This window comes from Schistocerca gregaria, chromosome 1 (genome assembly GCF_023897955.1).
Source record: "Schistocerca gregaria isolate iqSchGreg1 chromosome 1, iqSchGreg1.2, whole genome shotgun sequence".
Lineage (NCBI taxonomy): Eukaryota > Metazoa > Arthropoda > Insecta > Orthoptera > Acrididae > Schistocerca > Schistocerca gregaria.
The window spans coordinates 342,021,184-342,048,419 of NC_064920.1; the positions used below are offsets into that span (position 1 = coordinate 342,021,184).

Sequence of the window (27,236 nt, forward strand, 5' to 3'; positions counted from 1 at the left end):
TTAGTTAGTATTAAGATTCTTTTACAGGGAGTGCAGTGGAGCTGACGCTGAAATCATTAAGTATTTGGTTATATCATATCTAGTCTCACTGAACTCTTCTGAACTCTACATGTCATGTGTGGTCTGGCGTCTCCTTACCAGCAACAGGTCCCAGGTTCAAACTAGTCAATTCCCTAAAAAACACGCTCAGAGCGTCGTTGCGCGAAAGTGGTATGGAGACACGACTTAGATCAAACAGACACCACGCAGAATGTTAGAGACTCAATGCCCAGGCGTAACAAGGCCGTTATTACGACCAGAGGTGGTTGTTCGGGGTACTGATTACCCAGGATCTATGCACCCAAATTGCGTGAAAATGTAATCACATTTCAGTTCTAGTATAATATATTTGTCCAATGATGACCCGTTAAATCATCTGCATTTCTTCTTGGTGTAGCAATTTTAATGGCCAGTAGTGTATGAGCCTTCATTCCAGTTTTGTAATCATGGTATGTCGGTTTTCAAGGTGTTGAAGTCCAATTTATTGGGGTGCAGTACCGTCGAAAATACGGTTCAAACGACACCTTTGCTCGAAAGGCTTACCCAAAGTAAACATACTGTTTGATTTAACTGTAAAGTGGGCTCACGCTTCTGAGTAGTAAACAAATTGTGTTTGTTTAGAATGTCAGGGGAATTGAAGATAATTCCCTCTGATGATATACTCATGTCTGCGAAAGCAGCAAACTGTTTTTTTCTAATAACGTCATCATTTTCCCCATTCTTCATTTAACATTAACTCTTACAATTACAACGATGATTAGCATAAATTATTATTTTTGTAATAATTTTCCGAACTAAAAGTTGTGTCAAAAAGTCCACAAATGTCCAATTTATTAGACATTTTCCTGTCTGATTTTTTCGAAGTTATAAAACACTGCTACATTCCTAAACGAGTTATTTCAGAAACTTGTGTCGCCTTACTGGTCGTTGTGTGTTATGCATTGCATGTGAGGCAATCTCCATTAAAATAATTATATAATATGTGAAAAGGCTAGGCTCGTTAGTACAGATGTGATAAATTATTCAGTCCAATTATTGAAATCAATTTCGCCATGCTCCCTTTTTCAATACTCTTCTAAAATTTAAATGTCTGGACTGCAAATTGGAAAACTGATATCACCGTAAAAGAAAAAGTTACTGAATCATAGATCACTCATTGTACAATAACAAATGTATATCTCATTGATGATACACTTATCTCTGAGAAAACAGACAGATGTGAGTGAAATGAGCCTTACACCATTAATTGCGACATGACTACATACGCAATGAAGGAACTTTATATTAACGTTCAATGGGAAAGGGGCCATTTGACGGAGGTAGGAAGTTTGGACTGAGCAAGGAAGGTAAAGGAAATCGGCAGTGGCCTTACCAAAGGAGATCATTATCCTTACGCTAGGCAGAGAAAGGGAACTACAGAGAACGTACCTCTGAATGGCCGGACGGCGTTTCAGTGGCGATCCTCCTAGACGCAAATCTAATTTACTAACTGCGGTACAACCTCGCCCGCTAACCCTCAGATGTACAGACTTACAGTACAGTGCATGATTTCTAGCTAAGGACCCAGCATGGTGTATAGTTCCCCCTGCTGCAGAGGGCCTTCAAACGTCATGGCACAGAATTAAAGAGGAGCAGTATATGATTCTTATAAATCTCTCTCCACGAAGTCTGTATACGACTCCACGTATCAACAAAAACGGGTGCTGCGACACCGTGAAGAATCATTTTTTAGCTGATTAATGACGCAACCAGCTACAAATACTATTTCAATGTTTTATTGTACTGCAATAACCGGTTTCGGACTACGATGCCCATCTTCAGATGGCTAATATTTTTCGTTACATAGATGATTTGGTCAACAGCATGTCATCTGCTCCACACTGTCCAAGAATATTTGAGTATTTAGTTCCACAACAAAACGAACCAGCATCCACTGGAAACTAAACACTCAAATATTCTTGTGCAGTGTGGAGCAGATGACACGCTGTTGATCAAAACATCTATGTACCGAAAAATATTAGCTATCTGAAGATGGACATAGTAGCTCGAAACCCGTTATGGCAGTAAAAGGAAACATTCAAAAAGTATTTGTGGCTGGTTGCGTCATTCACCAACTACCATTAAAGTCAGAGGAGTTCACAAGCTGCAACATGGATAAAATAACATTGAATCATTTTTTTTATTTATAATGTAACCTTTCATTTGTTCCCAGTACATCAAATTATTGTCTATAGGCTCTGTATGTTTGTCAGTAATATAGCTTGAATGTTATCTATCGTATGTTTTCACTTTCAGTACCTCGGAAAATGGTACGAGCAGTACCGCTACTTCGCCATCTTCGAAGGACAAGGCGACTGTGTCACCGCTACGTACTCTGACAACGGTGACGGTGTTGTCACCGTCGAGAATACCGCGAATAATCCAAAGTGAGTAACCATCAAATGACAACCGGTTGCTACATGTATGTAGCAAGCATTACAATGAGAATACATTTTCTACAGTTTTGCTATGAGTTTTCTCATTTTTTTCTTTGGGTTAGAAAGATGAGGTAAGTCCCAAAAGAATCAAACTCTAGGAAAACTGTAAGATCGTGACTTGCATGGCATCATGGCTTTGTTGGAGACGTTAGCGCTGGAAGTGATGTGGTAGTAGCTTGGTTCAAATGGCTCTGAGCACTAAGGGACTCAACTGCTGTGGTCATTAGTCCCCTAGAACTTAGAACTACTTAAACCTAACTAACCTAAGGACATCACACACATCCATGCCCGAGGCAGGATTCGAACCTGCGACCGTAGCAGTCGCACGGTTCCGGACTGCGCGCCTAGAACCGCGAGACCACCGCGGCCGGCGTGGTAGTAGCCATTAAAGGTTGAAGTCCAGGGTCATATGTCTTGTTCCGAACAACATTTCTTTAGAAATGCGGCTAATTTTCGTTCATGCGTGTATTCTGAAGCACTCTCTGATTGTACCAGAAACTTCTATGGATTTTTTGAACATAATTATTGTTTTCTTGTAGCTCAAATCACATCTATGAAGTACCTCTTACTGTTCAGAATTCCTTTATCTTGCTTTCCTGCAACATAGGTCATCTTTAGGCTGTAATTGCGCTACAACTCATGACTTTGTAGAAAGTGAGTTACAACCCTTATTCCTACGATAACTGTCGGAAGCTATATAATTACTAGCTTAGTGTGCGCTGCTTCGCTGGCGTATGACTGTCAGGGCTGGAGAGATTTTTGTTTTATGTTTCTATTTAATTGAATATTTATGTTGTTCACAAACTGCAAGATGTTTTAAGTTTTTCACACTAATTAAGGACACATAAGCATAGTCTTTTCCGAATGTACTTCTGACCAGAAACCGATTCTGTTAGCTGGAGTCCCCATTGTTTGTTAATCTACATCTACATCTACATTTATACTCCGCTAGCCACCCAACGGTGTGTGGCGGAGGGCACTTTACGTGCCACTGTTATTACCTCCCTTTTCTGTTCCAGTCGCGTTTGGTTCGTAGGAAGAACGACTGTCTGAAAGCCTCCGTGCGCTCTCTAATCTCTCTAATTTTACATTCGTGATCTCCTCGGGAGGTATAAGTAGAGGGAGGCAATATATTCGATACCTCATCCAGAAACGCACCCTCTCGAAACCTGGCGAGCAAGCTACACCGCGATGCAGAGCGCCTCTCTTGCAGAGTCTGCCACTTGAGTTTGTTAAACATCTCCGTAACGCTATCACGGTTACCAAATAACCCTGTGACGAAACGCGCCGCTCTTCTTTGGATCTTCTCTATCTCCTCCATCAACCCGATCTGGTACGGATCCCACACTGATCAACAATACTCAAGTATAGGTCGAACGAGTGTTTTGTAAGCCACCTCCTTTGTTGATGGACTACATTTTCTAAGGACTCTCCCAATGAATCTCAACCTGGTACCCGCCTTACCAACAATTAATTTTATATGATCATTCTACTTCAAATCGTTCCGCACGCATACTCCCAGATATTTCACAGAAGTAACTGCTACCAGTATTTATTCCGCTATCATATAATCATACAATAAAGGATCCTTCTTTCTATGTATTCGCAATACATTACATTTGTCTATGTTAAGGGTCAGTTTCCACTCCCTGCACCAAGTGCCTATCCGCTGCAGATCTTCCTGCATTTCGCTACAATTTTCTAATGCTGCAACTTCTTATTAATCATGCCTTCTGCATTCCTGTGGAGGTATTTCAATAGCAACTTTCATTTCCTAACAAATATTTCTTTATATCGAACCGAGAAGTGAAATATCAATTTTCATAAATTAAGCTTTAAATTTTTTTAATGTAGCAAAATACATTCTTAAAAATTTTCATCATCTATTGCACTCCCTTAGGGGCTGCATTTTCAGGAACACTGAAACACATCTCTTTTTCTTGTTTTTTACTTATAACAGAGAAGTGAAATACCAACTGCCATAGATGTAACCTTAAAAGTCTTAAAGTAGTTTCTTAGTAACTATACATTTTCAAAAAAAACTTTCCTGCACTACTTTATCACTTTAGTGGTTGAATTTTCAAAAAATTCTGAAACACATTTCTTTTTATTTTCTGACTGAGAGACCAAACATCACTTTTCGTAGTTACGTCTCTGAACTTGCATCCGTGGTATCTGGGCATCGTCTTTGGTTGGTAATCAGGATGTCTTTGGTCCCGCGTTCGAACCCGCCAGCGCTTACATTTGTATTAACAATCAGAATTGGCAAATGAATACTTTCTTATTCTTCCAACAGCCCTGTCAGAGAGCGGAAGAGCACAGGTTCAGGACGCTCTCTTGTCCTTGAGGTGGGAAACTGCCCAGAAAGTTGAAAGAATGAGCAATGGTCAACGGCATGAGGATGCAGATGGCAATGGAAATAACTGCATTAAAGACACATAAAGTGTATTCACAGGACATGTTGATCTTTCCGTTGGCAGAAGGTTCCGTAATAGTAACCCATTCGGATCTCTAGGAGGGGACTGCCAAGGGAAGAGAAAAAGATTGAATAACCGATGGAAGGATAACGTTCTACCAGTCGGGTCACGAAATGTCAGGATATTGAACGCGATAGAGAAGATATAAAATCTGAAAAGGGAAATGCAAAGACTCAATATAGATATATTGTGCGTCACTGAAGTGAATCTGAAAGAAGACAATGATCTCTGGTCAAATAAGTACAGGGTAATATCAACAGCAGCAAGAGAATGATATAACGGGAGGACTTTTCTTTATGAGTAGGAAGGTAGGGCAGAGAGTGCATTACTGTGAACAGTTCGGTGATGGGATTGTTCTTGTCAGAATCGACAGCAAACTAACACCGTCAACTATAGTTCAAATGTATATACAGACATCGCAATCTGAAGATGAAGAGATAGAGAAATTATATGAGGATATTGGATGGGTAATACAGTACGTAAAGGGAGATGAAAATATAATAGCCATGGGGGACTGGGACGCTGTTGTACGGGAAGGATTAGAAGAAAATGTTACAGGAGAATATGGACTAGGTACAAGGAATGAGAAAGAATAATTGAGTTCTGTAACAAATTTCAGCTAGTAACAGGGAATACTCTGTTCAAGAATCGTAAAAGGAGGCTGTATACTTGGTCAAACAGAGATTCCGAAATCAGATATTAAATTGTAAGGCGTATCGCGGGGCAGATATAGACTCAGATCACGATGTAGTAGTGACGAAGAGTCAGAAGGAAATTCAGCAATACAGAAATACAAGTCGCTGAAGAATGAAATAAATAGGACGTGCAGGGAAGTTTAGACGGAGTGGCTGTGTAAAAAATGTGAAGAAATTGAAAAAGAAACGATTGTCGGAAGGACTGACTCAGTGTGTACGAAAGTCAGAACAACCTTCTGTGAAATTAAAAGCAAGACTAGTAATATTAGAAGTCCAACGGGTACCCCACTGTTAAATGCAGAAGAGAGAGCGGATAGGTGGAAAGAGTATATCGAAGGCCTCTTTGTGGAGGAGGGGGGGGGGGGGGGGGAATGATTTGTCTGATGCGATAGAAGAAGAGACAGGAGTCGGTTTAGGGGAGATAGGTACTCCAGTACTAGAATCAGAATTTAAGACATCTTTGGAGGGCTTAAGATCAATTAAGGCTGAAGTGATACATTCCATTCCATCAGAATTTCTAAAATCATAGGGGGAAGTGGCGACATAATGACCAGTCACGATGCTGTGGAGTTTCGGAAAAATACAAATAACGCAACTTCGAAGACTTTAAAGGCTGACAAGTGCGAGAATTGTCACACAATCAGCTTAACAGCTCATGCGTCAAAGTTACTTAGAAGGATAATATACAGAAGAATGGAAAAGAAAATAGAGAATGTGTTACGTGACGATCAGTTTCGTTTTAAGAAAGACAAAAACATCAGAGAGGCAATTCTGAGGTTGCCATTGATAGTAGAAGCAAGACTGAAGAAAAATCAAGACACGTTCATAGGATTTGTAGATCTGGAAAAAGCGTTCGATAATGTAAAATGATGCAAGATGTTCGAAGTTCTGAGAAAAGTAGGGGTAAGCTATAGAGAGAGACGGGTGATATACGATGTATACAAGAGCCAAGAGGGAATAATAAAGGTGAACGACCAAGATCAAAGAGCTCGGAGTAAAAAGAGTGTAAGACAGGGATGTAGTCTTTCGCATCTACTGTTCAATGTGTACATCGAAGAAGCAATGATGGAAATAAAAAGAAAGTTCCTGGAGTGGAATTAAAATTCAAGGTGAAAGGATATCAATGATAGGATTCACTGATGACGTTACTATCCTGAGTGAAAGTGAAGAACAAATACATGATCTCCTTAATGGAATGAATTGTCTAATGAGTACAGAATATGGATTGAGAGCATAAATAAGAAAGATAAAATTAATGAGAAGCAGCAGAAATGAGAACGGCGAGAAGCTTAACATCAGGGCAGATGGTCAGGAAGTAGATGAAGTTAAGGAATTCTACTACCTAGTGTTATAAAACTGGTTAAGATGAGATAAATGTAATAACCGACCATGGATAATATCAAGTGAACGATACCGCAGCGCAGACATAAAAACCAAAAATTTACTAACACACAGCTATGCGAAAATATTTGGACGTCAATGTTTATAAATACTTAATGTAATTACAACGGTGATTGTGGACTTTTCAAAAAAGAGAGATAATTAATTGTATTTATTTATGAAATATGTGTTCCAAATATTGATTTGCATAAATAGATGGATGTAGGCCTCATTTATTTGATACGTGGTGTTAGAAGTAAATCTTTGTTCTTTTGTGCAGTTGGTTGTACGTGTTTGAAGAGCGAGGATGGAGAACGATTTATGTGTATTTTATTCATTTGTACTGTGAAGTGAAATAACTGAAAGTATATGTGTAATTCTGCAGAAAGTCCACCACATTTCATACTAGTATTGGAACAGCAAGCCGACCATCCTCTAGATGATAACTACAGAAAAACTACAGAAAGGAAATGCATAATGAGTTATCAAAAAACTACAAAGAAGGGCAACAAGAAAGATGAGTAGTTTCATTACTAACAGAACTGTTTATTCATATTCGTCTGCCCCTGTCACCTGTTTCATAGTGTCTCTGACTCAGCGTGACGAGCGCTGTGAAAATGTGATGATCGGCCCACGTTACTGAGTCCAAACATTGATAAATCAACGTTACACAACAAGATTGTGGGGACAGTCAAACAAGGCAGATAAACAACCAATGACGGACGGAGCAAGAGGGCATTAAAAGCAGACTAGCACTGGCAAAAAGGGCATTCTTGGCCAAGAGAAGTCTACTAGTATTAAACGTAGGACTTAATGTGAGGAAGAAATTCCTGAGAATGTGTGTTTGTTTAGTACAGCACTGTATGGTAGCGAAAAATGGACTGTGGGAAAACCGGAACAGAAGAGAATCGAAGCATTTGAGATGTGGTGCTACAGACGAAAGTTGAAAATGAGGTGGACTGATAAGGTAAGGAATGAGGAGTTTCTGCGCAGAATCGGAGAGGTAAGTAATATATGGAAAACACTGACAAGGAGAAGGGATAGAATGACTTCCATGGTACTGGAGCGAGCTGCAGAGGGCAAAAACTGTAGAGGAATACAGAATTGGAGTACATTCAGCAAATAATTGAAAACGTATGTTGCAAGTGCTTCCCTGAGATGAAGAGTATGACACAGAAGAGGAATTTATGGCGGGCCGCATCAACCCAGTCAGAAGACCAATGACTGAAAAAAATATTCAGAATTCCATTGATAGCGACATACTTGTAAAAAGCCTATTTCACCCGCTTAGGAGAGTAACTTCGGACAATCACTTCTTAATCGATGACTGATCCACACCCTCTCCAAACTTCCTGTTTCTATCCATAGTGGTTAGGGCAGGACGCTGACGAGTCAGGCAGTGAGTTTCACACTGTTTCACCCGTTAGGAGCTGAATTTCGAAAAACAGTGAAACACCAATTTTCAAAGATTTAATTTTAAAAAATCTTTCGCAATGAAATATTTCGTAAAACGTTACTCCCCCCTCCAGTATCACCCGCTTAGGAATTGAATTTCCAAAAACAGTGCCATGCATATGTTTCATTTATAACAGAGAAGCCAAATACAAATTTTCATAAATTTAGCTTCAAAAATGCTTGTGCAAGGAAATATATCCATAAAAACTTAAATCCACCGTTTCACTCCCATAGGGGTTGAATTCCCAAAAAACAGTGAAACATGTATTTTTCATTTCTAGCTGAGAAACAAAATTTAAATTTTCATTGACTTAGCTTCAAAAATACTTCCAGAATAAAAAACATTCGAAAAAATTGGATTCCCTATTTCACCGGCAAAGGAGTTCAATTTCCAAAAACATGGAAACACGTATGTCTTAATTTGTAACGGAGAAGTCAAATACCACTGTTCATAGATGTGCCTTTAAAATACTTTAGTAGTTCTTTAATTATAATAAAATGCGTTAACCCCCCATAAGGCCAAATTTCCAAAAATACTGAAACGCGTATTTCTTTATTTCTGACCGCGAAGCCAAACACCAATTTTCGTAGGTGTAGCTTCAAAATTGCCTTAATAACGACACTTAAAAAAAAAAGAAACGCCTTATCCCCTTGTTTACCTCCTCAGAATCGGTATACCGAAAAATCCCTTTTTAAACGTCGCCTGCAGTGTGCGTTCCAAATTTTCTGCAAATTTCAAGTTTCTCTCCGTAGCGGTTTGGGCTGGGCGATGATGAGTCATCAGTCAGTCAGTCAGTCAGTCAGGATGGTACGTTTTATCTATAAAGATTAATTGATAAAGGTGGTTTATTATAGTATATTGTAGCTGTTCATCACATGTACGTGGATTCTGCTCACCAGAAAACCAACATTGAGCTGAAATTGATGATGAAAACCAATATATTTTCCTACACGAAGTCAAATACAATTGTACTCGGGAATGAATATATAATTATTACCTTTATCTCACATAGGGATTACGCTGCGTCATGTAATTTTGCCAGGTCGTCATTTTATTGGGTATAAGCAATGGATATTTGTTTCGTGTCGAGGCTGGAAATACTGCAGTGAAAACTGCCAGAGGTTTTTCTTTTTTTTAACTTGACATTGATTTGACTATTATAAAGCCATCTCAGGTCTTTCAAATAACTCCTTTTGTTTAGAACGTATATTCACAAAACTGTCATATCGTGACCACACAAACATTTTCTCTCTCTCTCCCTCCCTCCCTCTCTCTTTCCCTCCATCTCTCTCTCTCTCTCTCTCTCTCCCTCTCTCTGTCTCTCTCTCTCTCTCACACACACACACACACACACACACACACAAACCACACTTTCTTTGTACAGATAACCACGGAGACTTTTTAGGCTTGACTGAGCCACCCACCGTAACGTCTCAACATCTTTTCTGGAGACTAGAAATCTACTCTGTAGGAATCAGCATGGGTTTCGAAAAAGACGATCGTGTGAAACCCAGCTCGCGCTATTCGTCCACGAGACTCAGAGGGCCTTAGACACGGGTTCACAGGTAGATGCCGTGTTTCTTGACTTCCGCAAGGCGTTTGACACAGTTCCCCATAGTCGTTTAATGAACAAAGTAAGAGCATACGGACTATCAGATCAATTGTGTGATTGGATTGAGGAGTTCCTAGATAACAGAACGCAGCACGTCATTCTCAATGGAGAGAAGTCTTCCGAAGTAAGAGTGATTTCAGGTGTGCCGCAGGGGAGTGTCATAGGACCGTTGCTATTCACAATATACATAAATGACCTGGTGGATGACATCGGAAGTTCACTGAGGCTTTTTGCAGATGATGCTGTGGTGTATCGAGAGGTTGCAACAATGGAAAATTGTACTGAAATGCAGGAGGATCTGCAGCGAATTGACGCATGGTGCACGGAATGGCAATTGAATCTCAATGTAGCGAAGTGTAATGTGATGCGAATACATAGAAAGATAGGTCCCTTATCATTTAGCTACAAAATAGCAGGTCAGCAACTGGAAGCAGTTAATTCCATAAATTATCTGGGAGTACGCATTAGGAGTGATTTAAAATGGAATGATCATATAAAGTTGATCGTCGGTAAAGCAGATGCCAGACTGAGATTCATTGGAATAATCCTAAGGAAATGCAATCCGACAACAAAGGAAGTAGGTTACAGTACGCTTGTTCGCCCAATGCTTGAATACTGCTCAGCAGTGTGGGATCCGCACCAGGTAGGGTTGATAGAAGAGATAGAGAAGATCCAACGGAGAGCAGCGCGCTTCGTTACAGGATCATTTAGTAATTGCGAAAGCGTTACGGAGATGATAGATAAACTCCAGTGGAAGACTCTGCAGGAGAGACGCTCAGTAGCTCGGTACGGGCTTTTGTTGAAGTTTCGAGAACATACCTTCACCGAAGAGTCAAGCAGTATATTGCTCCCTCCTACGTATATCTCGCGAAGAGACCATGAGGATAAAATCAGAGAGATTAGAGCCCACACAGAAGCATACCGACAGTCCTTCTTTCCACGTACAATACGAGACTGGAATAGAAGGGAGAACCGATAGAGGTACTCAGGGTACCCTCCGCCACACACCGTCAGGTGGCTTGCGGAGTACGGATGTAGATGTAGATCCTCGCAACCCAAGCAACTGGCAACTGACTAGGTTAGTTATTTCACATTCTCGATAAATGTTATGATGTATAAAATGGTAGCAGAACAAAACACTGCGGATACAAGTAGAAGTATGTTGGCCGTTTACAGGTTTCTAACTGAATGACGATTTCTATCCGGGAATTCTTCCGTGACACAGAATGGAATGCTGTGGAGAAACATTTTTATTCTACATCTGAAAATTCCTCTGCTGCCTGCGAGACATTTTACGCTGCCGTAAAAAGTTAGTACATACTTTTAGAGGTTTCCAGTTCACTTAAGATTTGTTGCAAGAGTGCACGTGCAGTACATTATTACATTTACAAATTCGTAGCACAAGCGGTTCTGAGGTATCAGATATCGATCCATTCTGAAGCATCCATACGAGTGTGTGGAGTAGCCTCCACAGATGGCAATGCAAGAGCTGACTCTGGCATCCAATCGATAGTACAGATGGCGAATACTGTCCTGGGATACGTTATGCCACGCCTGCTCGACCTGTTCACATAGTTCTCTAAGAGTCGTTGGCTGACGAGTTGCACAAGTCACTTCTTCTCCCACCATATCGCAAAGTCAGCACTGGCGGTATAGCAGGTCGGCATAAGCTTCCCTGCAGTGGCCTGGGCGGAAGGAGTGGAAGATACCGAGACTATTATTATTTTGCTATTACTCACCATATAGATGAGATGCTGAGTCGAGATAGGCACAATAAAAAGATTCACACGATCATAGCTTTCGGCCATTAAGGCCTTTGTCAGCAGTAGACACACCACACACACGCACACACACACACACTCGCAAACACAACTTGCACACACGTCTGCAGTCTCAGAGAGCTGAAACTACAGTGCGAGCAGCAGCACCAGTGCATGATGGGAGTTGCGACTGAGTGGGGGTAAGGAGGAGGCTGGGGCGGGGAGGGGGAGGGATAGTATGACGGGAGTGGCGGACAGTGAAGTGTTGCAGTTTAAACGGATAGCAGGACAGAAAGTGCGGGGGGGGGGGGGAGGGGGGGAGGGGGTAAGTAGCGGAAACGAGAGAAATAAAAATAATAATAAAAATAAAAACAATAAGAAAAATAAAAAGAAATTAAAAGACTGGTTGTGGTGGTGAAATGACGGCTGTGTAGTGCTGGAATGGGAACAGGGAGGGGGCTGGATGGGGCTGGATGGGTGAGGACAGTGACTGACGAAGGTTGAGGCCAGGAGGGTTACGGGAATGTAGGATGTATTGCAGGGAAAGTTCTAACCTGCGCAATTCAGAAAAGCTGGTGTTGGTGGGAAGGCTCCATATGGCACAGGCTGTGAAGCAGTCATTGAGATGAGGGATTTGTTTGGCAGCGTGTTCAGCAACAGCGTGGTCCACTTGTTTTTTGGCCACAGTTTGTCGGTGGCCATTCATGCAGACAGACAGCTTGTTGGGAGTCATGCCTACATAGAATGCAGCACATTGGTTGCAAATTAGCTTGTAAATCACGTGACTGGCTTCACAGGTAACCTTGCCTTTGATGGGATAGGTGATGTTAAGGACCAGACTGGAGTAGGTGGTGGTAGGAGGATGTATGGGACAGGTCTTGCACCTAGGTCTATGACAGGGATGTGAGCCATGAGGTAAGGGATTGGGAGCAGGTGCTGTGTATGGATAGATGAGTATATTGTGTGGGTGCAGTGGACAGTGGAATACCACGGTAGGAGGAGTGGGAAGGATAGTGGGTAGAACATTTCTCATTTCAGGGCACAACGAGAGGTATTCGAAACCCTGGCGGAGAATGTAATTCAGTTGCTCCAGTCCCCAATGGTACTGAGTTACGAGGGGAATTCACCTCCGTGGTCAAACTATGGTACATGGAGGTGGTGGGAAATTTGTTTTTGTACAAGGATGGGAGGATAATAACGGTCCATGAAGCCCTCACTGAGACTCTTAGTATATTTAGAGAGGGACTGCTCGTCACAACCATGGGTGGCTAAGCTGTACAGAAGGGACTTCTTGGTATGGAACAGGTAGCAGCTGTCGAAGTGGAGGTATTGCTGGTGGTTAGTGGGTTTGATATGGACAGAGGTACTGATGTAGCCATTCTGAGGTGGATGTAACAACTAAGAAGGTGGGTTGGGTTGAGTAGGACCAGGTGAAGCAAATGGGGGAGAAGATGTTGAGGTTCTGGAGGAATGTGAATAAGGTGTCCTCACCTTCATTCCAGATAGCAAAGATGTCATCTATGAATCTGAACCAGGTGAGGGGTTTAGAATTCTGGGGTTTTAGGAAGGATTCCCCTAGAAGGCCCATGATTAGGTTAGCATAGAATGGTGCCATGCGAGTGCCCATAACCGTACTGCGGATTTGTTTGTAGGTAATGCCTTCAAAGGAGTAGTAATTGTGGGTGAGGACACAGTTGATCATGGAGACCAGGAAGGAGGTTGTTGGTTTGGAATCCATAGGGCGTGTTCGATAGCAGTAAGGCCATGGGCATTAGGAATGTTATTGTATAAGGAGGTGGCATCAATAGTGATGAGCAGGGCACAGTGTAGTGAAGGGAAAGGAACTGTGGAGAGTCGATCGAGGAAATGGTTGGTATCTTTTTATTGTGCCTATCGCAACTCAGCATCTCCCCTATATGGTTAGTAGCAACTTTCCTTCTCTGTTATTGTTACATTCCATCCTGGATTTCCCGTTGTTTGATTATTTTGCTACTGGTAGATACAATTTGCGCAATATACAGAAGATTGCATGTTGGTACATTTGTAGCACGTGACAGATTATGAAAAGACGACTATTGCCTCTTTTTGTTGAGAAACCGTGATTTTTACAGGACTGGCATCACGGAAACGATCAAGGGAACGGCGAACCTGGCTAGTGACGAGAGCGACGGGCGGCTACTCGTGTCGTTTCCTCTCACAGGTGAGTGGGCCCTCACATAGACAACACACACCGTATTCGTGCACGCCTCAAACACTGCGCCGCATTCACCAGCAACCTCTGAGTCTCTCATATATTAAAGTAGCATTGCAGTGTTCTGGGTATTCACAAGTACGTAACGTTGGCTCACTTATTCCCAAAACTGCAGCGGCTGTTCGTGTATCACTTCGCTCTAATGACGGACCTCCTTTTTGAAGAGATAACATTACAGAAGTTGGCCTACAATGTCGCTTGAGAGTTCTGTTGTGAATTACACTAATAAATCTTCGGTTGTTTCAGCGCTTATGAAGCAGATTTGAACGAATTTGTAGTTCTGTGCATATTATAGTTTATGCTCGTGCAGGTGTGTGTGTGTGTGTGTGTGTGTGTGTGTGTGTGTGTGTGTGTGTGGTGTGTGCGAATTTATTTATTACAATCTACATTTTGGATACATTAGATCACTATCACACAAAAGTTTTTCATACATTCTAATAATTACGACATCGCAAAAATTAAGTTACTAACTTCTTCGTATACTCGGATGCTAAATGTGTTTCACTTGCAGGATCTCTCAAGGCGCCCTACTGGATTCTGGACACGGACTACGACACCTACTCTGTAGTTTGGTCGTGTAGCAGCCTCGCAAACATCGCTAACGCACGTAAGTTTCGCCTCTGACAGCCCATTCAATTTCAGCACAACTACAATATAAGACAATTATGTTTTGGTTTCAATTATGGAAAAAACATCTGCTGCATTTCATCATAAATGAGTAGACATACTCCCTCTTCATAACTGAGCCGCTTGAAATTTAAATAGTTTCAGTCACCATTATCATTTAATCTCGTACCTGCCAGTTCCTGCACATAGGTGTTGTTCAAATTGATCCCCGTCCATGTTTTGTCCATTCGAGGTCTCTCATTGGAAATCTCTTTGGTTCCACTCTTTTAATGTGACCGAACTATTTAACCCTATTTTTCTCTCTAGTTTCTTTTTGGGGCTTGATCTTCTGGTTGTTGCGTATTGCTTCCTTTCTTATCCTGACCCATCTCGTCTTACCCAGGATTCCTCGTAGAAAGCGGTTACTTCCTACGTCTTTGAAACCGTCTACTACTTTAATAAGTTTTCCATTGCAAGTAAGTTGCAAGTTTCATTTTTCGTACTGCTTTAATTATTTCCTTATTGTTCGTGTCCATGCTCGCTTCTTCCGCTACTCGCTGCCACGTATTTAGTTGTTCTTTCAGTTTTTGCCCATTTTCTTCTCAAATCATGACAGTGACTGCATATGCTACGATTTTCATGTCATCTGCTGTTGACCCTTGGCCATCTTCCCTTATGATGTTAACCATGTCTATATTAAAAAGCGCTTGTCGCAGCACACTTCCTCGCCGAATCTTTCTGTCCGTTATAAACGAATCTGATGTTTTGCCGTCTATTATAACACAATTCTAGCATTTATTGTACAAGTTTCTGATTCTCAGTTGCATTCCTTTTTGTAATTCCAATCTGTTCAGACTAGTGTTAGACGTAAATACAATATCTTAGCAACATGTACATCGAAGGAATTTTGAACATTTTAGATCTTCTATACACTCGATTTTTTTCCATTTTACATACTCCTGCATGTTTTTATACGTTGCAAAAAGAGACCATGGCACTCCGTTTACAGTGAGGTATGGTATTACCAATCGTTCAAATACATCCAGGGTAGCTCAATCTGTGAAGGACCTCTCAGCGAACGAAACTGGACCAAGAAATTGTACGTTAACAGAGCGAAATAAAATTGCTTTCTCAACGAATCCCCTTAGCCGCACATTGAGCTATCGACTTCTCCAGATTAATGAGACTTTATTCAAAATGAGTAATGATTTTATTTCAGAATAAAATTTCTCGTATGGGCTTGCAACCATTAGGAATGTTATTATTTGAAAGAATTTAGTAAGGCTGTGTAATTGCTTAAAAACAATCGATGATTTTTTTCTGAATTTGTTTATTATCTGTTGACCTATTGTAAGCACACAAAAGTAGCAGATATTTTACAGAAACGCACATATCTTGTAAAAGTCAGTTCCAAACAATATTTAAAAAATCTAGAATCTTCCATCAAATTAAAACAAAATAATATAGTACCCCGTTTCTGTCCGCCGCTCGTGCGTTCTCCCTTCCCCAGCACGTGGTCCTAGGTTTGATTCCCCTCGGGCTCAGGGATTTTCACCTGCCCCGAGACGACTGGGTGTTGTGTCATCATCATCATTCATTCGCATTAAGGTCGAAGGAAGACAACGGTAAACCACTTCCATTAGGACCTTACCTAGTACGGCGGTGCGGGTCTCCCGCATCCTTCCCCTACGCTCTGTCAGGAAGCATGGGACTTCATTTCCATTCCATCCTGTTTTTACTTATCCCATTATCTGAGATACTGACAACATTTCAGTCTTGGAATTTTAAAGTCGCCTGATGTTGCACCTATTTTGCGCTGGATCGGGTAAATGATGACGCATGAGTCTTTGTTCTGTTATGGAACTGAAGTTGTAAATTCATTTGTGAAGGTTTAACTGTATCTAATGTACTTTTTTGCACTTCGTTCTATAAATAGCGACCCAAGGACTTTTTCTTTGCAATAAAAATGAAAATGTATTGTTATATGGCCAGTCTGCACTGTAACAGATTTCCGCTGGCAATAATTAGATAATTTTACATATGTAAACAAATAAAAAAAAAGCCTTATAAAGATTTTTATATGCTGGTTTAACGTAATATATCATTGCACTTTTATAAGATAGGATTTCTGCCCAAGTAGGGCAAGCATTATTTTAAATGTTCTTTATATTGACACGCATCTTTTGCAATTCTGGCTTAAATTTTAAATGTAATGCTTTGGATACGAAGCTGGGTGGTGCTCTTGAGAAATGCACCGCTATGGTTACGGCACCTAGCGTGACCGAGCCTTCCTCCCAGCTCACGCGGCGTCGCTGGGCGTTGCTTGTATGCTACTTGCAATAGTCGAGGTCGAACTGTGCAGCTAATAGTGCTACCTTTTATTCTGTGAGTTATTCATGAGAGTATTTGACGTAAACATCCAAGTCTCATGTATTAGTATCTAAAATGATTTGTATTTCTGCACTTAAAAGCTTTCTGTTCTTGAATGTTGTTCGACATTTATAAAAAATTTGTATGTCTGTGAAACCCATAAGAGTATCCCTGTCATGGGGCGACAGCACCGTATCCTTTTCAGCAACATCCGCTCCCTTCCCGCCAACAAGAACCTATTCCTGCACACCCTTGCCACCCACCGCGTGGACGCCTTCCTCCTCAATGAAACCTTCCTCCAACCCCACCACACCGTCCACACTTCGCCATACTTCCTTCACCGTTCTGATAATCCCCTCCCGATTGCGCGTAGTGGAGTTGCCATCGGTCACCACCGCCAGATCCCTGTTCAGCTCCAACCTCTCCTTCCCCACCCCACCGAACACCTGATCCTTAGTCTCTTCTTCCCCGGCCTTACCGTTACCTGCGCCACCATCTATGTCCGCCTTGACGCCCCTATTCCCTTCGACTTCCACATTGACTGTACCTTCTCCTCCTACCTGATCGCCGCCGACCTCAACATCCTCAGTCGTTCCGCCGCCCAGTTAAGGCGGTGGCATCAGTTCCTCTCCTCCCTTCAAGGCGACCTCATCCCCATCGCCCAGCATACCCATCCCGTATCCAACTCCACTCCTGATATTGTCCTTTCCTCCGCCAACCTCCTTGGCCGCATAACGGTGGATGTCCTGGAGCCTATTGGTAGCGACCATCTCCCTGTCCTCCTCACCGTTTCAGACGATCGTCCTCCCCGACCCTCGTCATGACCCTCCCCCTAAGTACGTCCATGACTATTCCCGTGCCAACTGGAATGCCTATCGGGATACCCTCTCCACCCAGGTCGATAGCCACCCCTTCACCTACCGCCACCCAGACGTTGTAACCCAGGCCGCCTCCTTTCTTCAGCAGACTTTGTCTGAGGCTGTGGAGGCCCACGTCCCTACTGCCACTATCCACCCCCACCGTCCTACCTTACCCCCACAGGCCATCCTCCTCCTCCTTGAATCCCGCCGTCTCTACCGTGCCTTCCTCCACACACGTGACCCGGACGCACTACGACGCCACTGGCAACTCCAGCGACACATTCGTAATTTGCTCGCGGCCAAGAAACGCTGGAACTGGCGACAGCAATGCACCCGTTTAAATGCTACCCTACCTATCAACTCATCCAAGTTCTGGTCAGCCATCCGTCGCCTTAGAGGAACTAAACCTTCCCCCTACTATCCTCTTCTCCATGATGATCACCCCTTCCCTGACACCCTTAGTAAGGCCAATCACTTTGCCTCCTACCTGTCCGATGTCTTTTCCATCCCCGACGATCCCCAGTTCGATTACTCCCTCTTCCTGGATGTCTGCGATCGAACTGATACCTCTTTCCCTCCCCTCTCACCTGGTTTCCAGTACTTGGACAAGATTGCACGCACAGAACTCAATGCCCCAATCACTACACGGGATCTCATTACTACACTCCGCACAAAACGCAACACCGCTCCTGGTCACGATCGTGTCACCTACCGTCACCTTCGTGATGCTCCTGTCTCTTTCCTCTCCACCTTGGCCAGGCTCTACAATGTAGTCTTGTCCACTGGTTACTGCCCCGACCTGTGGAAAACCTCCCATATCCTGATGTTCCTTAAACCTAGTAAACCGCCATCCGCCGTCTCTTCCTACTGTCCCATCAGCCTTACTTCAGCCTTCAGCACGGTCTTGGAATCCATCCTCACTCGACGCATCCACCAGCATCTCCGCCAGCACCGCCCCCTTCCCGTCACCCAGTATGGCTTTCGGCCTTCCTTCTCTTCCGACAACCTTCTCCTTCACCTAACTCATCTCCTTTCCGACCAGCTTAATTCCCGTTGCTCCGCTATCTTCCTCTCCTTGGACCTCGAACGAGCTTATGACTGCGTATGGCATTCCGGTCTCCTCTTCAAGCTCCAAACCTTCGCCCTTCCCATTAACTACGTCTGTCTGATCGGCTCCTTTCTCTCTCACCATCCTTCCTACATCACCATCCATAACACGGACTCCTACACCTTTTTTCCCTCCGCTGGTGTGCCCCAAGGCTCCGTCCTCTTCCCCCTTCTGTTCCTTTTGTATACGGCGGACATGCCGCCGCCGTTACCCCCCGTCCACCTTATCCAGTTTGCCGATGACACTACCTTCCTTGCCCTTGCCCCCACCCTGCAGTGCTCCCAACACCCTTCTCCAATGCCATCTTGACCAGTTCACGGCTTGGCGCAACCAGTGGTTGCTCAAGGTCAATCCCTCCAAAACCCAGGTGATCATTGTAGGCAAAACCACCCCTTCCTTCCGTCTCCTTGATTTCTATCTCACCATCTATGGCCGTCCTATCGCCCTCACTCCCACCCTCAAGTACCTAGGCGTCGCCCTTGACCGTCGCCTCTCCTAGACCCCCCATCTCCAGACAATCCAAGCCAAGGCACACTCCCGATTCCGTCTTCTCAAGCTCCTTTCAGGCCATATGTGGGGTCTGGACCCCTTACCATCCTCCACACCTATAAATCCCTCATCCGCCCTATCCTTTGCTACGCCCATCCGGCTTGGATCTCCGCCCCCCCTACCTTTTATAAATCCCTTCAAATCCTTGAACGCCATGCTCTCCGCCTCGCCTATCAATTCCGTCTCCCCTCCCCCACACGGATCCTGTACAATCTCATTCCTTTCCCCCACCTCCTCCTTTTCCTTGAAAGGATATGGATCCTGTACACCTCTCGCAAACTCGACCCTCCCCACCTGCTTGTCTCACCCCTCCTCTCACACCCCCACCGACTGCCGGGCCTGTATTCCCACATCCCACCCGGTCTCCATCTCTCCACCCTCCCTGGCTTCCGCCAGCTCCCCCTCCCTGAAGATGTCCTCCTCCCCTCCATCTACCCCTCCTATCAACTTTGATCCTCCCTGCCCCCCACTTCCTGTGTCCTCTCCTCTTGGCACCCTCCCTCCCTCCTCTTTCCTTTTCGCGTGTCCCCTTCCTCCACCCCTCTTCCTACGGGCTCCCCCCCTTTTTTCCTCCCCTCCCCTGTCTCCCTTGCCCATGCCATCTGCCCTCCCCTCTCCCTGTCCCACTCCCCTTCCTCCTCCCCCTCCCTTGGCAGGTCCCCGGACTCGCACATGCTCAGTGAACATTCGCACGCTGGAGATCATCGCCATCAGTGTCTCGTGTGTGTGCCTTCGATTTGTTTAGTGTTCTATCGCCGTCACGCCACCACTGTTCACGTGTACCGTCGCCGTCATCCGTGTTATGTGCACCGTGTCAACTAGTGTTCGTGATGTTTCTCGTCCAGAGTGAACGGCTCCATGTTTTTTGTTTTTTAGTGTCTTCATTTTTTGCCCGCTGTTATGATTGTCTTCTCTGTGCCTCCTTTATGTAATACTTATTGTCACACTCAAGGCTGAAGAGCTGCGTACTCTGGTGCTGACAGCCCGCCTTTGTATAAAGTGATAAAAATAACAATTAAAAAAAACTTAAGTGTTGCGAACAAACATCATGCTGTCGGTGGGTGTGAATTTTATATTTCTTGCGAACAGAAACCAGACTGTTGCCGTGTTGTTTAATTGTGTGTCTATTGTTTTTCTGCTTCCTGTGTATTTTATTAGCATCATCAAACCTTTGTTTTATGTTATAAGCTCCACAATTTTCCACCATTTTACCATTTAAGTAGCCGATTTTATCACCAGCTTTTATTATTTATTATCTATATCTTTTTAAAACAAATTCTGTAGGCTGAAGGGCGGCGTACTAAGCTGCTGCCAGCCGCCCCCTGGGGGGGTAATTTAAACTCAATAAAGAAAAAAATCTGTGTAACCTGTTACATAACATGTGCTAGTTTTGTCTATTTGTAATAGGTTAACAGATTTTGAATTAAAGGGGGTAGTACGTCAGATGGGCCGACTTGGAGCAGGAGAGCCGCCACAGGACATTTTAATTTCCACTGTCTATACTTTAAAAATAAGTTCGTAAAACTTTGTCAGCATGACCAGAAAGGATTCAGGATCCACACTCGTAACAGTGGAGGTCCTAAAACATAGCAATATAATTTTTTTTACATGTGAAATTTCATCATTTTTTCATTTACTATTGTTTCATTTGTTACTATAGGTACAGTTCTCTTCATAAGTAAGAGATCTAGAATTTTCCAAATCTATTAAAAACTGCGGTAAAAATTTCATTTTTTTCTAAACATGAAGTTTAAAATGTAGCAGCTCATTCATTTCTTTGTAAATTAAATAAATTGGTTTGTATGCTTTGCAAAATTCATGGAAGGATCTCTCTTATTTATGAAGAAAAGTGTACCTATAGCAACAAATGCAGCCAATAGTAAGTGAAAAAATGATGAAATTACACATGTAAAATTTTTTTGTTATGTTTTTGAACTTCCACTACTGTGAGTGTGAATCTGAATCTTTCATGGTCATGCTGACAAAGTTTTATGAATTTATTTTAAAAGTATAGACAGTGGAAATTAAAATCTTCTGTGGTGTCTCCCCTGCTCCAAGTCGGACATTTTGACGTCCTACTACCCTTCAATCCTAAACATGTCATGAGAGTTCAGAAAAAATTTCCGTCTCTTTTTAAGCAACCGCACAAAATTTTTAATTTCTTTCCAATAGTTGTATGCATAATTATTTGTTCTAGCAACAGTAATCTGATTTGTTAGGGTGCATTAATTTCTTGTTAAACATATGCCTCTCTTAGGCATTGTTATGCTTCTATTACGTACGATTTGACGTTTCATGGGATCCTCAGCATTCGTTTCCTTAGGATCTTCGCCAGGTATGATGGTGGTAACCATAGCAGATCGTTTTTAATAAAAATTCTACATACATGATCACATGTTCCATGAGCTGCGTCATAGGCATAGAAATTTAATGAAACAAGAAGTTTAAAAATGATTTAATATCGTATGATGTCGGCCAACATCCGGATTTTAAAATTCTCTGACTTCATGTACCTCAGTCTTCTTTTGGTTTTGCCTTTATTTCGTATCTACACGAGGTCAGCACGTTAATTGTCAGAACTGAGATTTTTAATGTAGACGCCGGCCAGATGCCCTTCCTGTTGCCATCCCTTTACCTGCAGGACGGAATGTGTGTACCCCAACCAGCTGCATCTGTTATCCGTGTGAAAGTCTGCGAACATTGTGAAGGTTTGCGTATCGTGCAACTGGTGCGTTACGTGGTACCAGCGCGGTGTCCACCTGGTAGGATGCGGGAAACCCGCTAAAAAGCCACATCCAGGCTGGCCGACACGCCTGGCCTCGGGATCGCCGCTCCTTCCAGAAAATCGAAAGCGGCGTGCAAACGTGTCTCGCTATCCGACTGGGTAAAATATCTCACTTCCATATTGGTAAATATAATGCCATGAGAAAATCGCACGATGAGTACTAATTAATTTTCATGTCCTAAGAAGTATCATTTTTTATTAATTTCACTCTTAATATTTCTAAAACTGTACTTACAACACCCATGTCTACATAACATTCCCTAATGTTTCTTTGTTGTTTGATTAGATTTTTTAAACAGAATTATTCTTACATTTTTCATAATATTCTTCTCAATTCTTCCCTAATTTTTTTTTAATTCAGCACCGTCAGTTTGTCAAAAACTCTTATGAACCACCCATCGTGTTTTTTTTTATCCACAATGTTAACAAGTTTACATCATCAGAATTTGAATTATCATGCTCATTTCATTTTTAGTAAGGTATAGAGATGTCACAGTTAGATTCTGGTTGTCACCCATCACATAGAAACCGAATACAGTTGTAAATCTCAATTTAAAATATTTAGCATAATACAGGCTAAGGTAGTTGTTAATAAGGAAGATTAATTCCGCATCAATCTTTATCAGCGCCATTTCCCACACTGGTTTCTTGCCACAGTATGATTATTCCCATGATTGTAGTATTGGTACCTGAACTGTTGTGAAATATGCTGTTATGAAAGGAAAAGATGTCAGCTAGGCAGGAGCATTCCCTTATACAGGGTGTTACAAAAAGGTACGGCCAAACTTTCAGGAAACATTCCTCACACACAAATAAAGAAAATAGGTTATGTGGACATGTGTCCGGAAACGCTTAATTTCCACGTTAGAGATCATTATAATTTCGTCAGTATGTACTGTGTTTCCTCGATTCACCGCCAGTTGGCCCAACTGAAGGAAGGTAATGTTGACTTCAGTGCTTGTGTTGATATGTGACTCATTGCTCTACAGTACTAGCATCAAGCACATCAGTACGTAGCATCAACAGGTTAGTGTTCATCACGAACGTGGTTTTGCAGTCAGTGCAATGTTTACAAATGCGGAGTTGGCAGATGCCCATTTGATGTATGGATTAGCACGGGGCAATAAGCGTGACGCGGTACGTTTGTATCGAGACAGATTTCCAGGACGAAGCTGTCCCGAGAGGAAGACGTTCGAAGCAATTGATCGGCGTCTTAGGGAGCACGGAACATTCCAGCCTATGACTCGCGACTGGGGAAGACCTAGAAATACAAGGACACCTGCAATGGACGAGGCAATTCTTCGTGAAATTGACGATAACCCTAAGGTCAGCGTCAGAGAAGTTGCTGCTGTACAAGGTAACGCTGACCACTTCACTGTATGGAGAGTGCTACGGGAAAACCAGTTGTTTCCGTACTATGTACAGCGTGTGCAGGCACTATCAGCAGCTGATTAGCCTCCACGGGTACACTTCTGCGAATGGTTTATCCCACAATGTGTCAATCCTCATTTCAGTGCAAATGTTCTCTTTACGGATGAGGCTTCATTCCAACGTGATCAAATTGTAAATTTTCACCATCAACATGTGTGGGCTGAAGAGTCCGCACGCAATTGTGCAATCACGTCATCAACACAGATTTTCTCTGAACGTTTGGGCAGACACTGTAGGTGATGTCTTCATTGTGCCTCATGTTCTTCCACCTACGCTGAATGGAGCACGTTATCATGATTTCCATACGGGATACTCTACCTGTGTTGCTAGAAAATGTGCCTTTACAAGTACGACATAACATGTGGTTCATGCACGATGGAGCTCCTGCACATTTCAGTCGAAGTGTTAGTACCCTTCTCAACAACAGATTCAGTGACCGATGGATTCGTAGAGGCGGACCAACTCCATAGCCTCCATGTTCTCCTTTCCTCAACCCTCTTGACTTTCATTTATGGGGGAATTTGAAAGCTCTTGTCTACGCAAGCCCGGTACGAAAGGTACTGACTCTTCGTGCTCGTATTGTGGACGGCTGCGATACAATATGCCATTCTCCAGGACTGCATCAGCGCATCAGGGATTCCATGCGACGGAGCTTGGATGCATGTATCCTCGCTAGCGGAGGACATTTTGAATATTTCCTGTAACAAAGTGTTTGAAGACACGCTGGTACGTTCTGTTGCTGTGTGTTTCCATTCCATGATTAATGTGATTTGAAAAGAAGGAATAAAATGAGTTCTAACATGGAAAGTAAGCGTTTCCGGACACATGTCCACATAACATATTTTCTTTCTTTGTGTGTGAGGAATGTTTCCTGAAAGTTTGGCCGTACCTTTTTGTTACACCCTGTATAATATTTAATATTGCACCCATTGTTAATAAAATTTGTGCAGATTCTAAAGTTTCCTGGTTTTGTACCTCAATTAATCTCCACAACGTCTTTTCCAGAGTTCTCATGGCTGCTCACAAGAGACAAGAATCCCAGCAGTGAAACAATCCAACGCATGTTCTCAGTTTTAGAAAAGAACAACCTGGAAACAAAGTCGTACATCAAAACAAACCAAAACTGTAACAATTAACTGACGACCAACCAATTCTCGATCGACCGATTGAAACTATCTTAATAGCCACTGCAATCATATTTTTATGCGTCTTACAAAATATTGCTACAGTAACGCTTTTCGATGTAAAGAAAGTATTCATAAGAGATGTATTCCTCGAAACAAATCAAATTAATGTCTTCGTTTGTTATACAAAATTGTAGTTGACACTGATTTAGTTTTAGCAGAAATTTTCAAAGCATCCAATGTTTCTATGTTCAGAGTGGTCGGAGTAAATAAACGTAAGTACAAGACGGCTTTATCGCCTCACACCGAGTGAATATTTGTATTTTGAAAAGTGAAAAATCGAAAAATTGTGGACAATGTTAAAGTTATACATAGTAAGTGAGTCATAAATTGGTGACTGTTTTTATGTGGACTGATTGTTTTAACCACCGTATCTCATCAGCTCCGGCAACTACGTTTCATCTGTAGCTAAAGAAAATTAACTCATAGATCGTAATTCTAGTTTCTAGGAGTATTAAAAGTTGTTTTTGATTATCTGCGTGCGTATATATCATGAAATAGCTCTTCCAAGCACTAAAAGTAGCTAAGAAAAAGGAATTACCTGTATCACTTTTGTGTCTCTGAGACACCCAAATGTATTTTTTTTTCTTTTTTTGTAAACTGTCACCATTTTATTTCAATGTGAAGTGAAAAGTGTTTACATCACAAATACTTGCAAAGGTACTATGTAACGAAATGTATTCAAATACAATTATTACACTAAATTAGCTACGTTTATTTTTTGATAGTAGCCTCTGGAAAATAAGTGTGAGTAAAATGAAGTTTTGGTTGTAATGTTCTCTTACAGGACGAGACGAGTTACAATGTGAAAGCGATCCTCCGAACTTGGGACGGAATTACTTTGGCCGTTAAAGTAGGATCAGCATTTAAACGTGGACTCCAAACCATTGCAACTTGATATCTTTCGTACGTACCAATTAGCGATGAAGGAAGCGGTATGTGACAGAGGAAAGTCCTTGGACAGATAGAGGACAAAACCTCAGATCACTCGATTTGTAGTTTGAAACTTAGCCGTTACGTCACCTCTCAATACCAATTTCTGAAACAGAAACCGTAATTTCGTTGTTATTACATCAAACAAATATGCAGTCGTTCTGGGTTACTGGGTAGCTATATCTTAGGTTCTTCGAAGTCCCACCTCGTGAATGGTATAGTGATACATAAATGAGGCAGCTGCTATTTACAATATTTTATTACAAAGTATATTTAAGACAGCCAACATATCTATGAACTTGTCATTTCACTATTTTTTTTCTCCACCAGCCCTCTGATTTGATGTGACCCACCACGAATTCCTCTCCTGCGCTAATCTTTTCATTTCAAGATAGCACTTAGCACAACGTCCCCAATTATTTGTTCGATATATTCCAGCCTCTGTTGTCTCCAACTATTTTTACCTTCTACAGCTCAAGTCCTACCAACAGGTTCGTCTTGTCTTGTTCTCCGCCGTTCCTGTGGAGAAGCTCCTCATTCTTTACCTTATCAGTTCACCAGGTTTTTAACATCCTTCTGTAGCAACACATATCAAAGGCTTCTATTCTCTTCTTTTCTGCTTTTCCTACTGCCCATGATTCACTATCCATGATTCACTTACCTACACTCATAGAAGCAACATAACACCTTCAACGACTAGAGGTAAGACATTCATATCCAAAGGACATGTACATTAGTATGTTCTGCAGAAATTATTAGCATTTCAGTCACTTCGATTCAGCATGTGTCCCGTTCCCTAGTAGGCACAGGGTCCGTCATGGGCCCAGATAACTTGTTCCATGCGTGATGGCATCGACGCTTATAAGGCGCGAATGGCGTCCTGTGGTATAGTCATCCATGCCGTATTCACCTGGTTAAAATGTTTATCTTTGGTGGTCGGGATTGAGCCACAGCGTTGCACCCGTCGATCACCATACCCCACACATTTTCGATTGGCCACATGTCTGGTAATCTGGCGGGCCAGGGCAAAGGCTGACATCCTGTAACACCGAGAAGCCACGTGTTCGTGCATCAACGCGTGCTTATGCAGTAGCTTGCTGAAAAATGGGGTGTGAAGTGTTGTACAGGACCGATATGGCTACGGGTCGCAGGACATTCACCTAGGTCACACTGGTCACAATGCCCTGGACACGCAACAACTGAAAAAAAATGGCTCTGAGCACTGTGGGACTTAACTTCTGAGGTCACGAGTTCCCTAGAACT

General features: G+C 42.5%; 1 protein-coding gene across 1 annotated transcript in view; it reads left to right on the forward strand.

Annotated features, from left to right (window-relative positions):
* LOC126344496 (lazarillo protein-like) overlaps positions 1-25,747 on the forward strand; it is a 46,204-nt gene extending 20,457 nt beyond the window's left edge. The window contains exons 3-6 of the mRNA XM_050002023.1: positions 2,335-2,465; positions 14,008-14,096; positions 14,659-14,754; positions 24,862-25,747. Of these exons, the coding sequence (XP_049857980.1) occupies positions 2,335-2,465; positions 14,008-14,096; positions 14,659-14,754; positions 24,862-24,992 (447 nt within the window). The 3' untranslated portion in view covers positions 24,993-25,747. The remainder of the gene's footprint in view (positions 1-2,334; positions 2,466-14,007; positions 14,097-14,658; positions 14,755-24,861) is intronic.
* Positions 25,748-27,236: the final 1,489 nt, after the last annotated feature.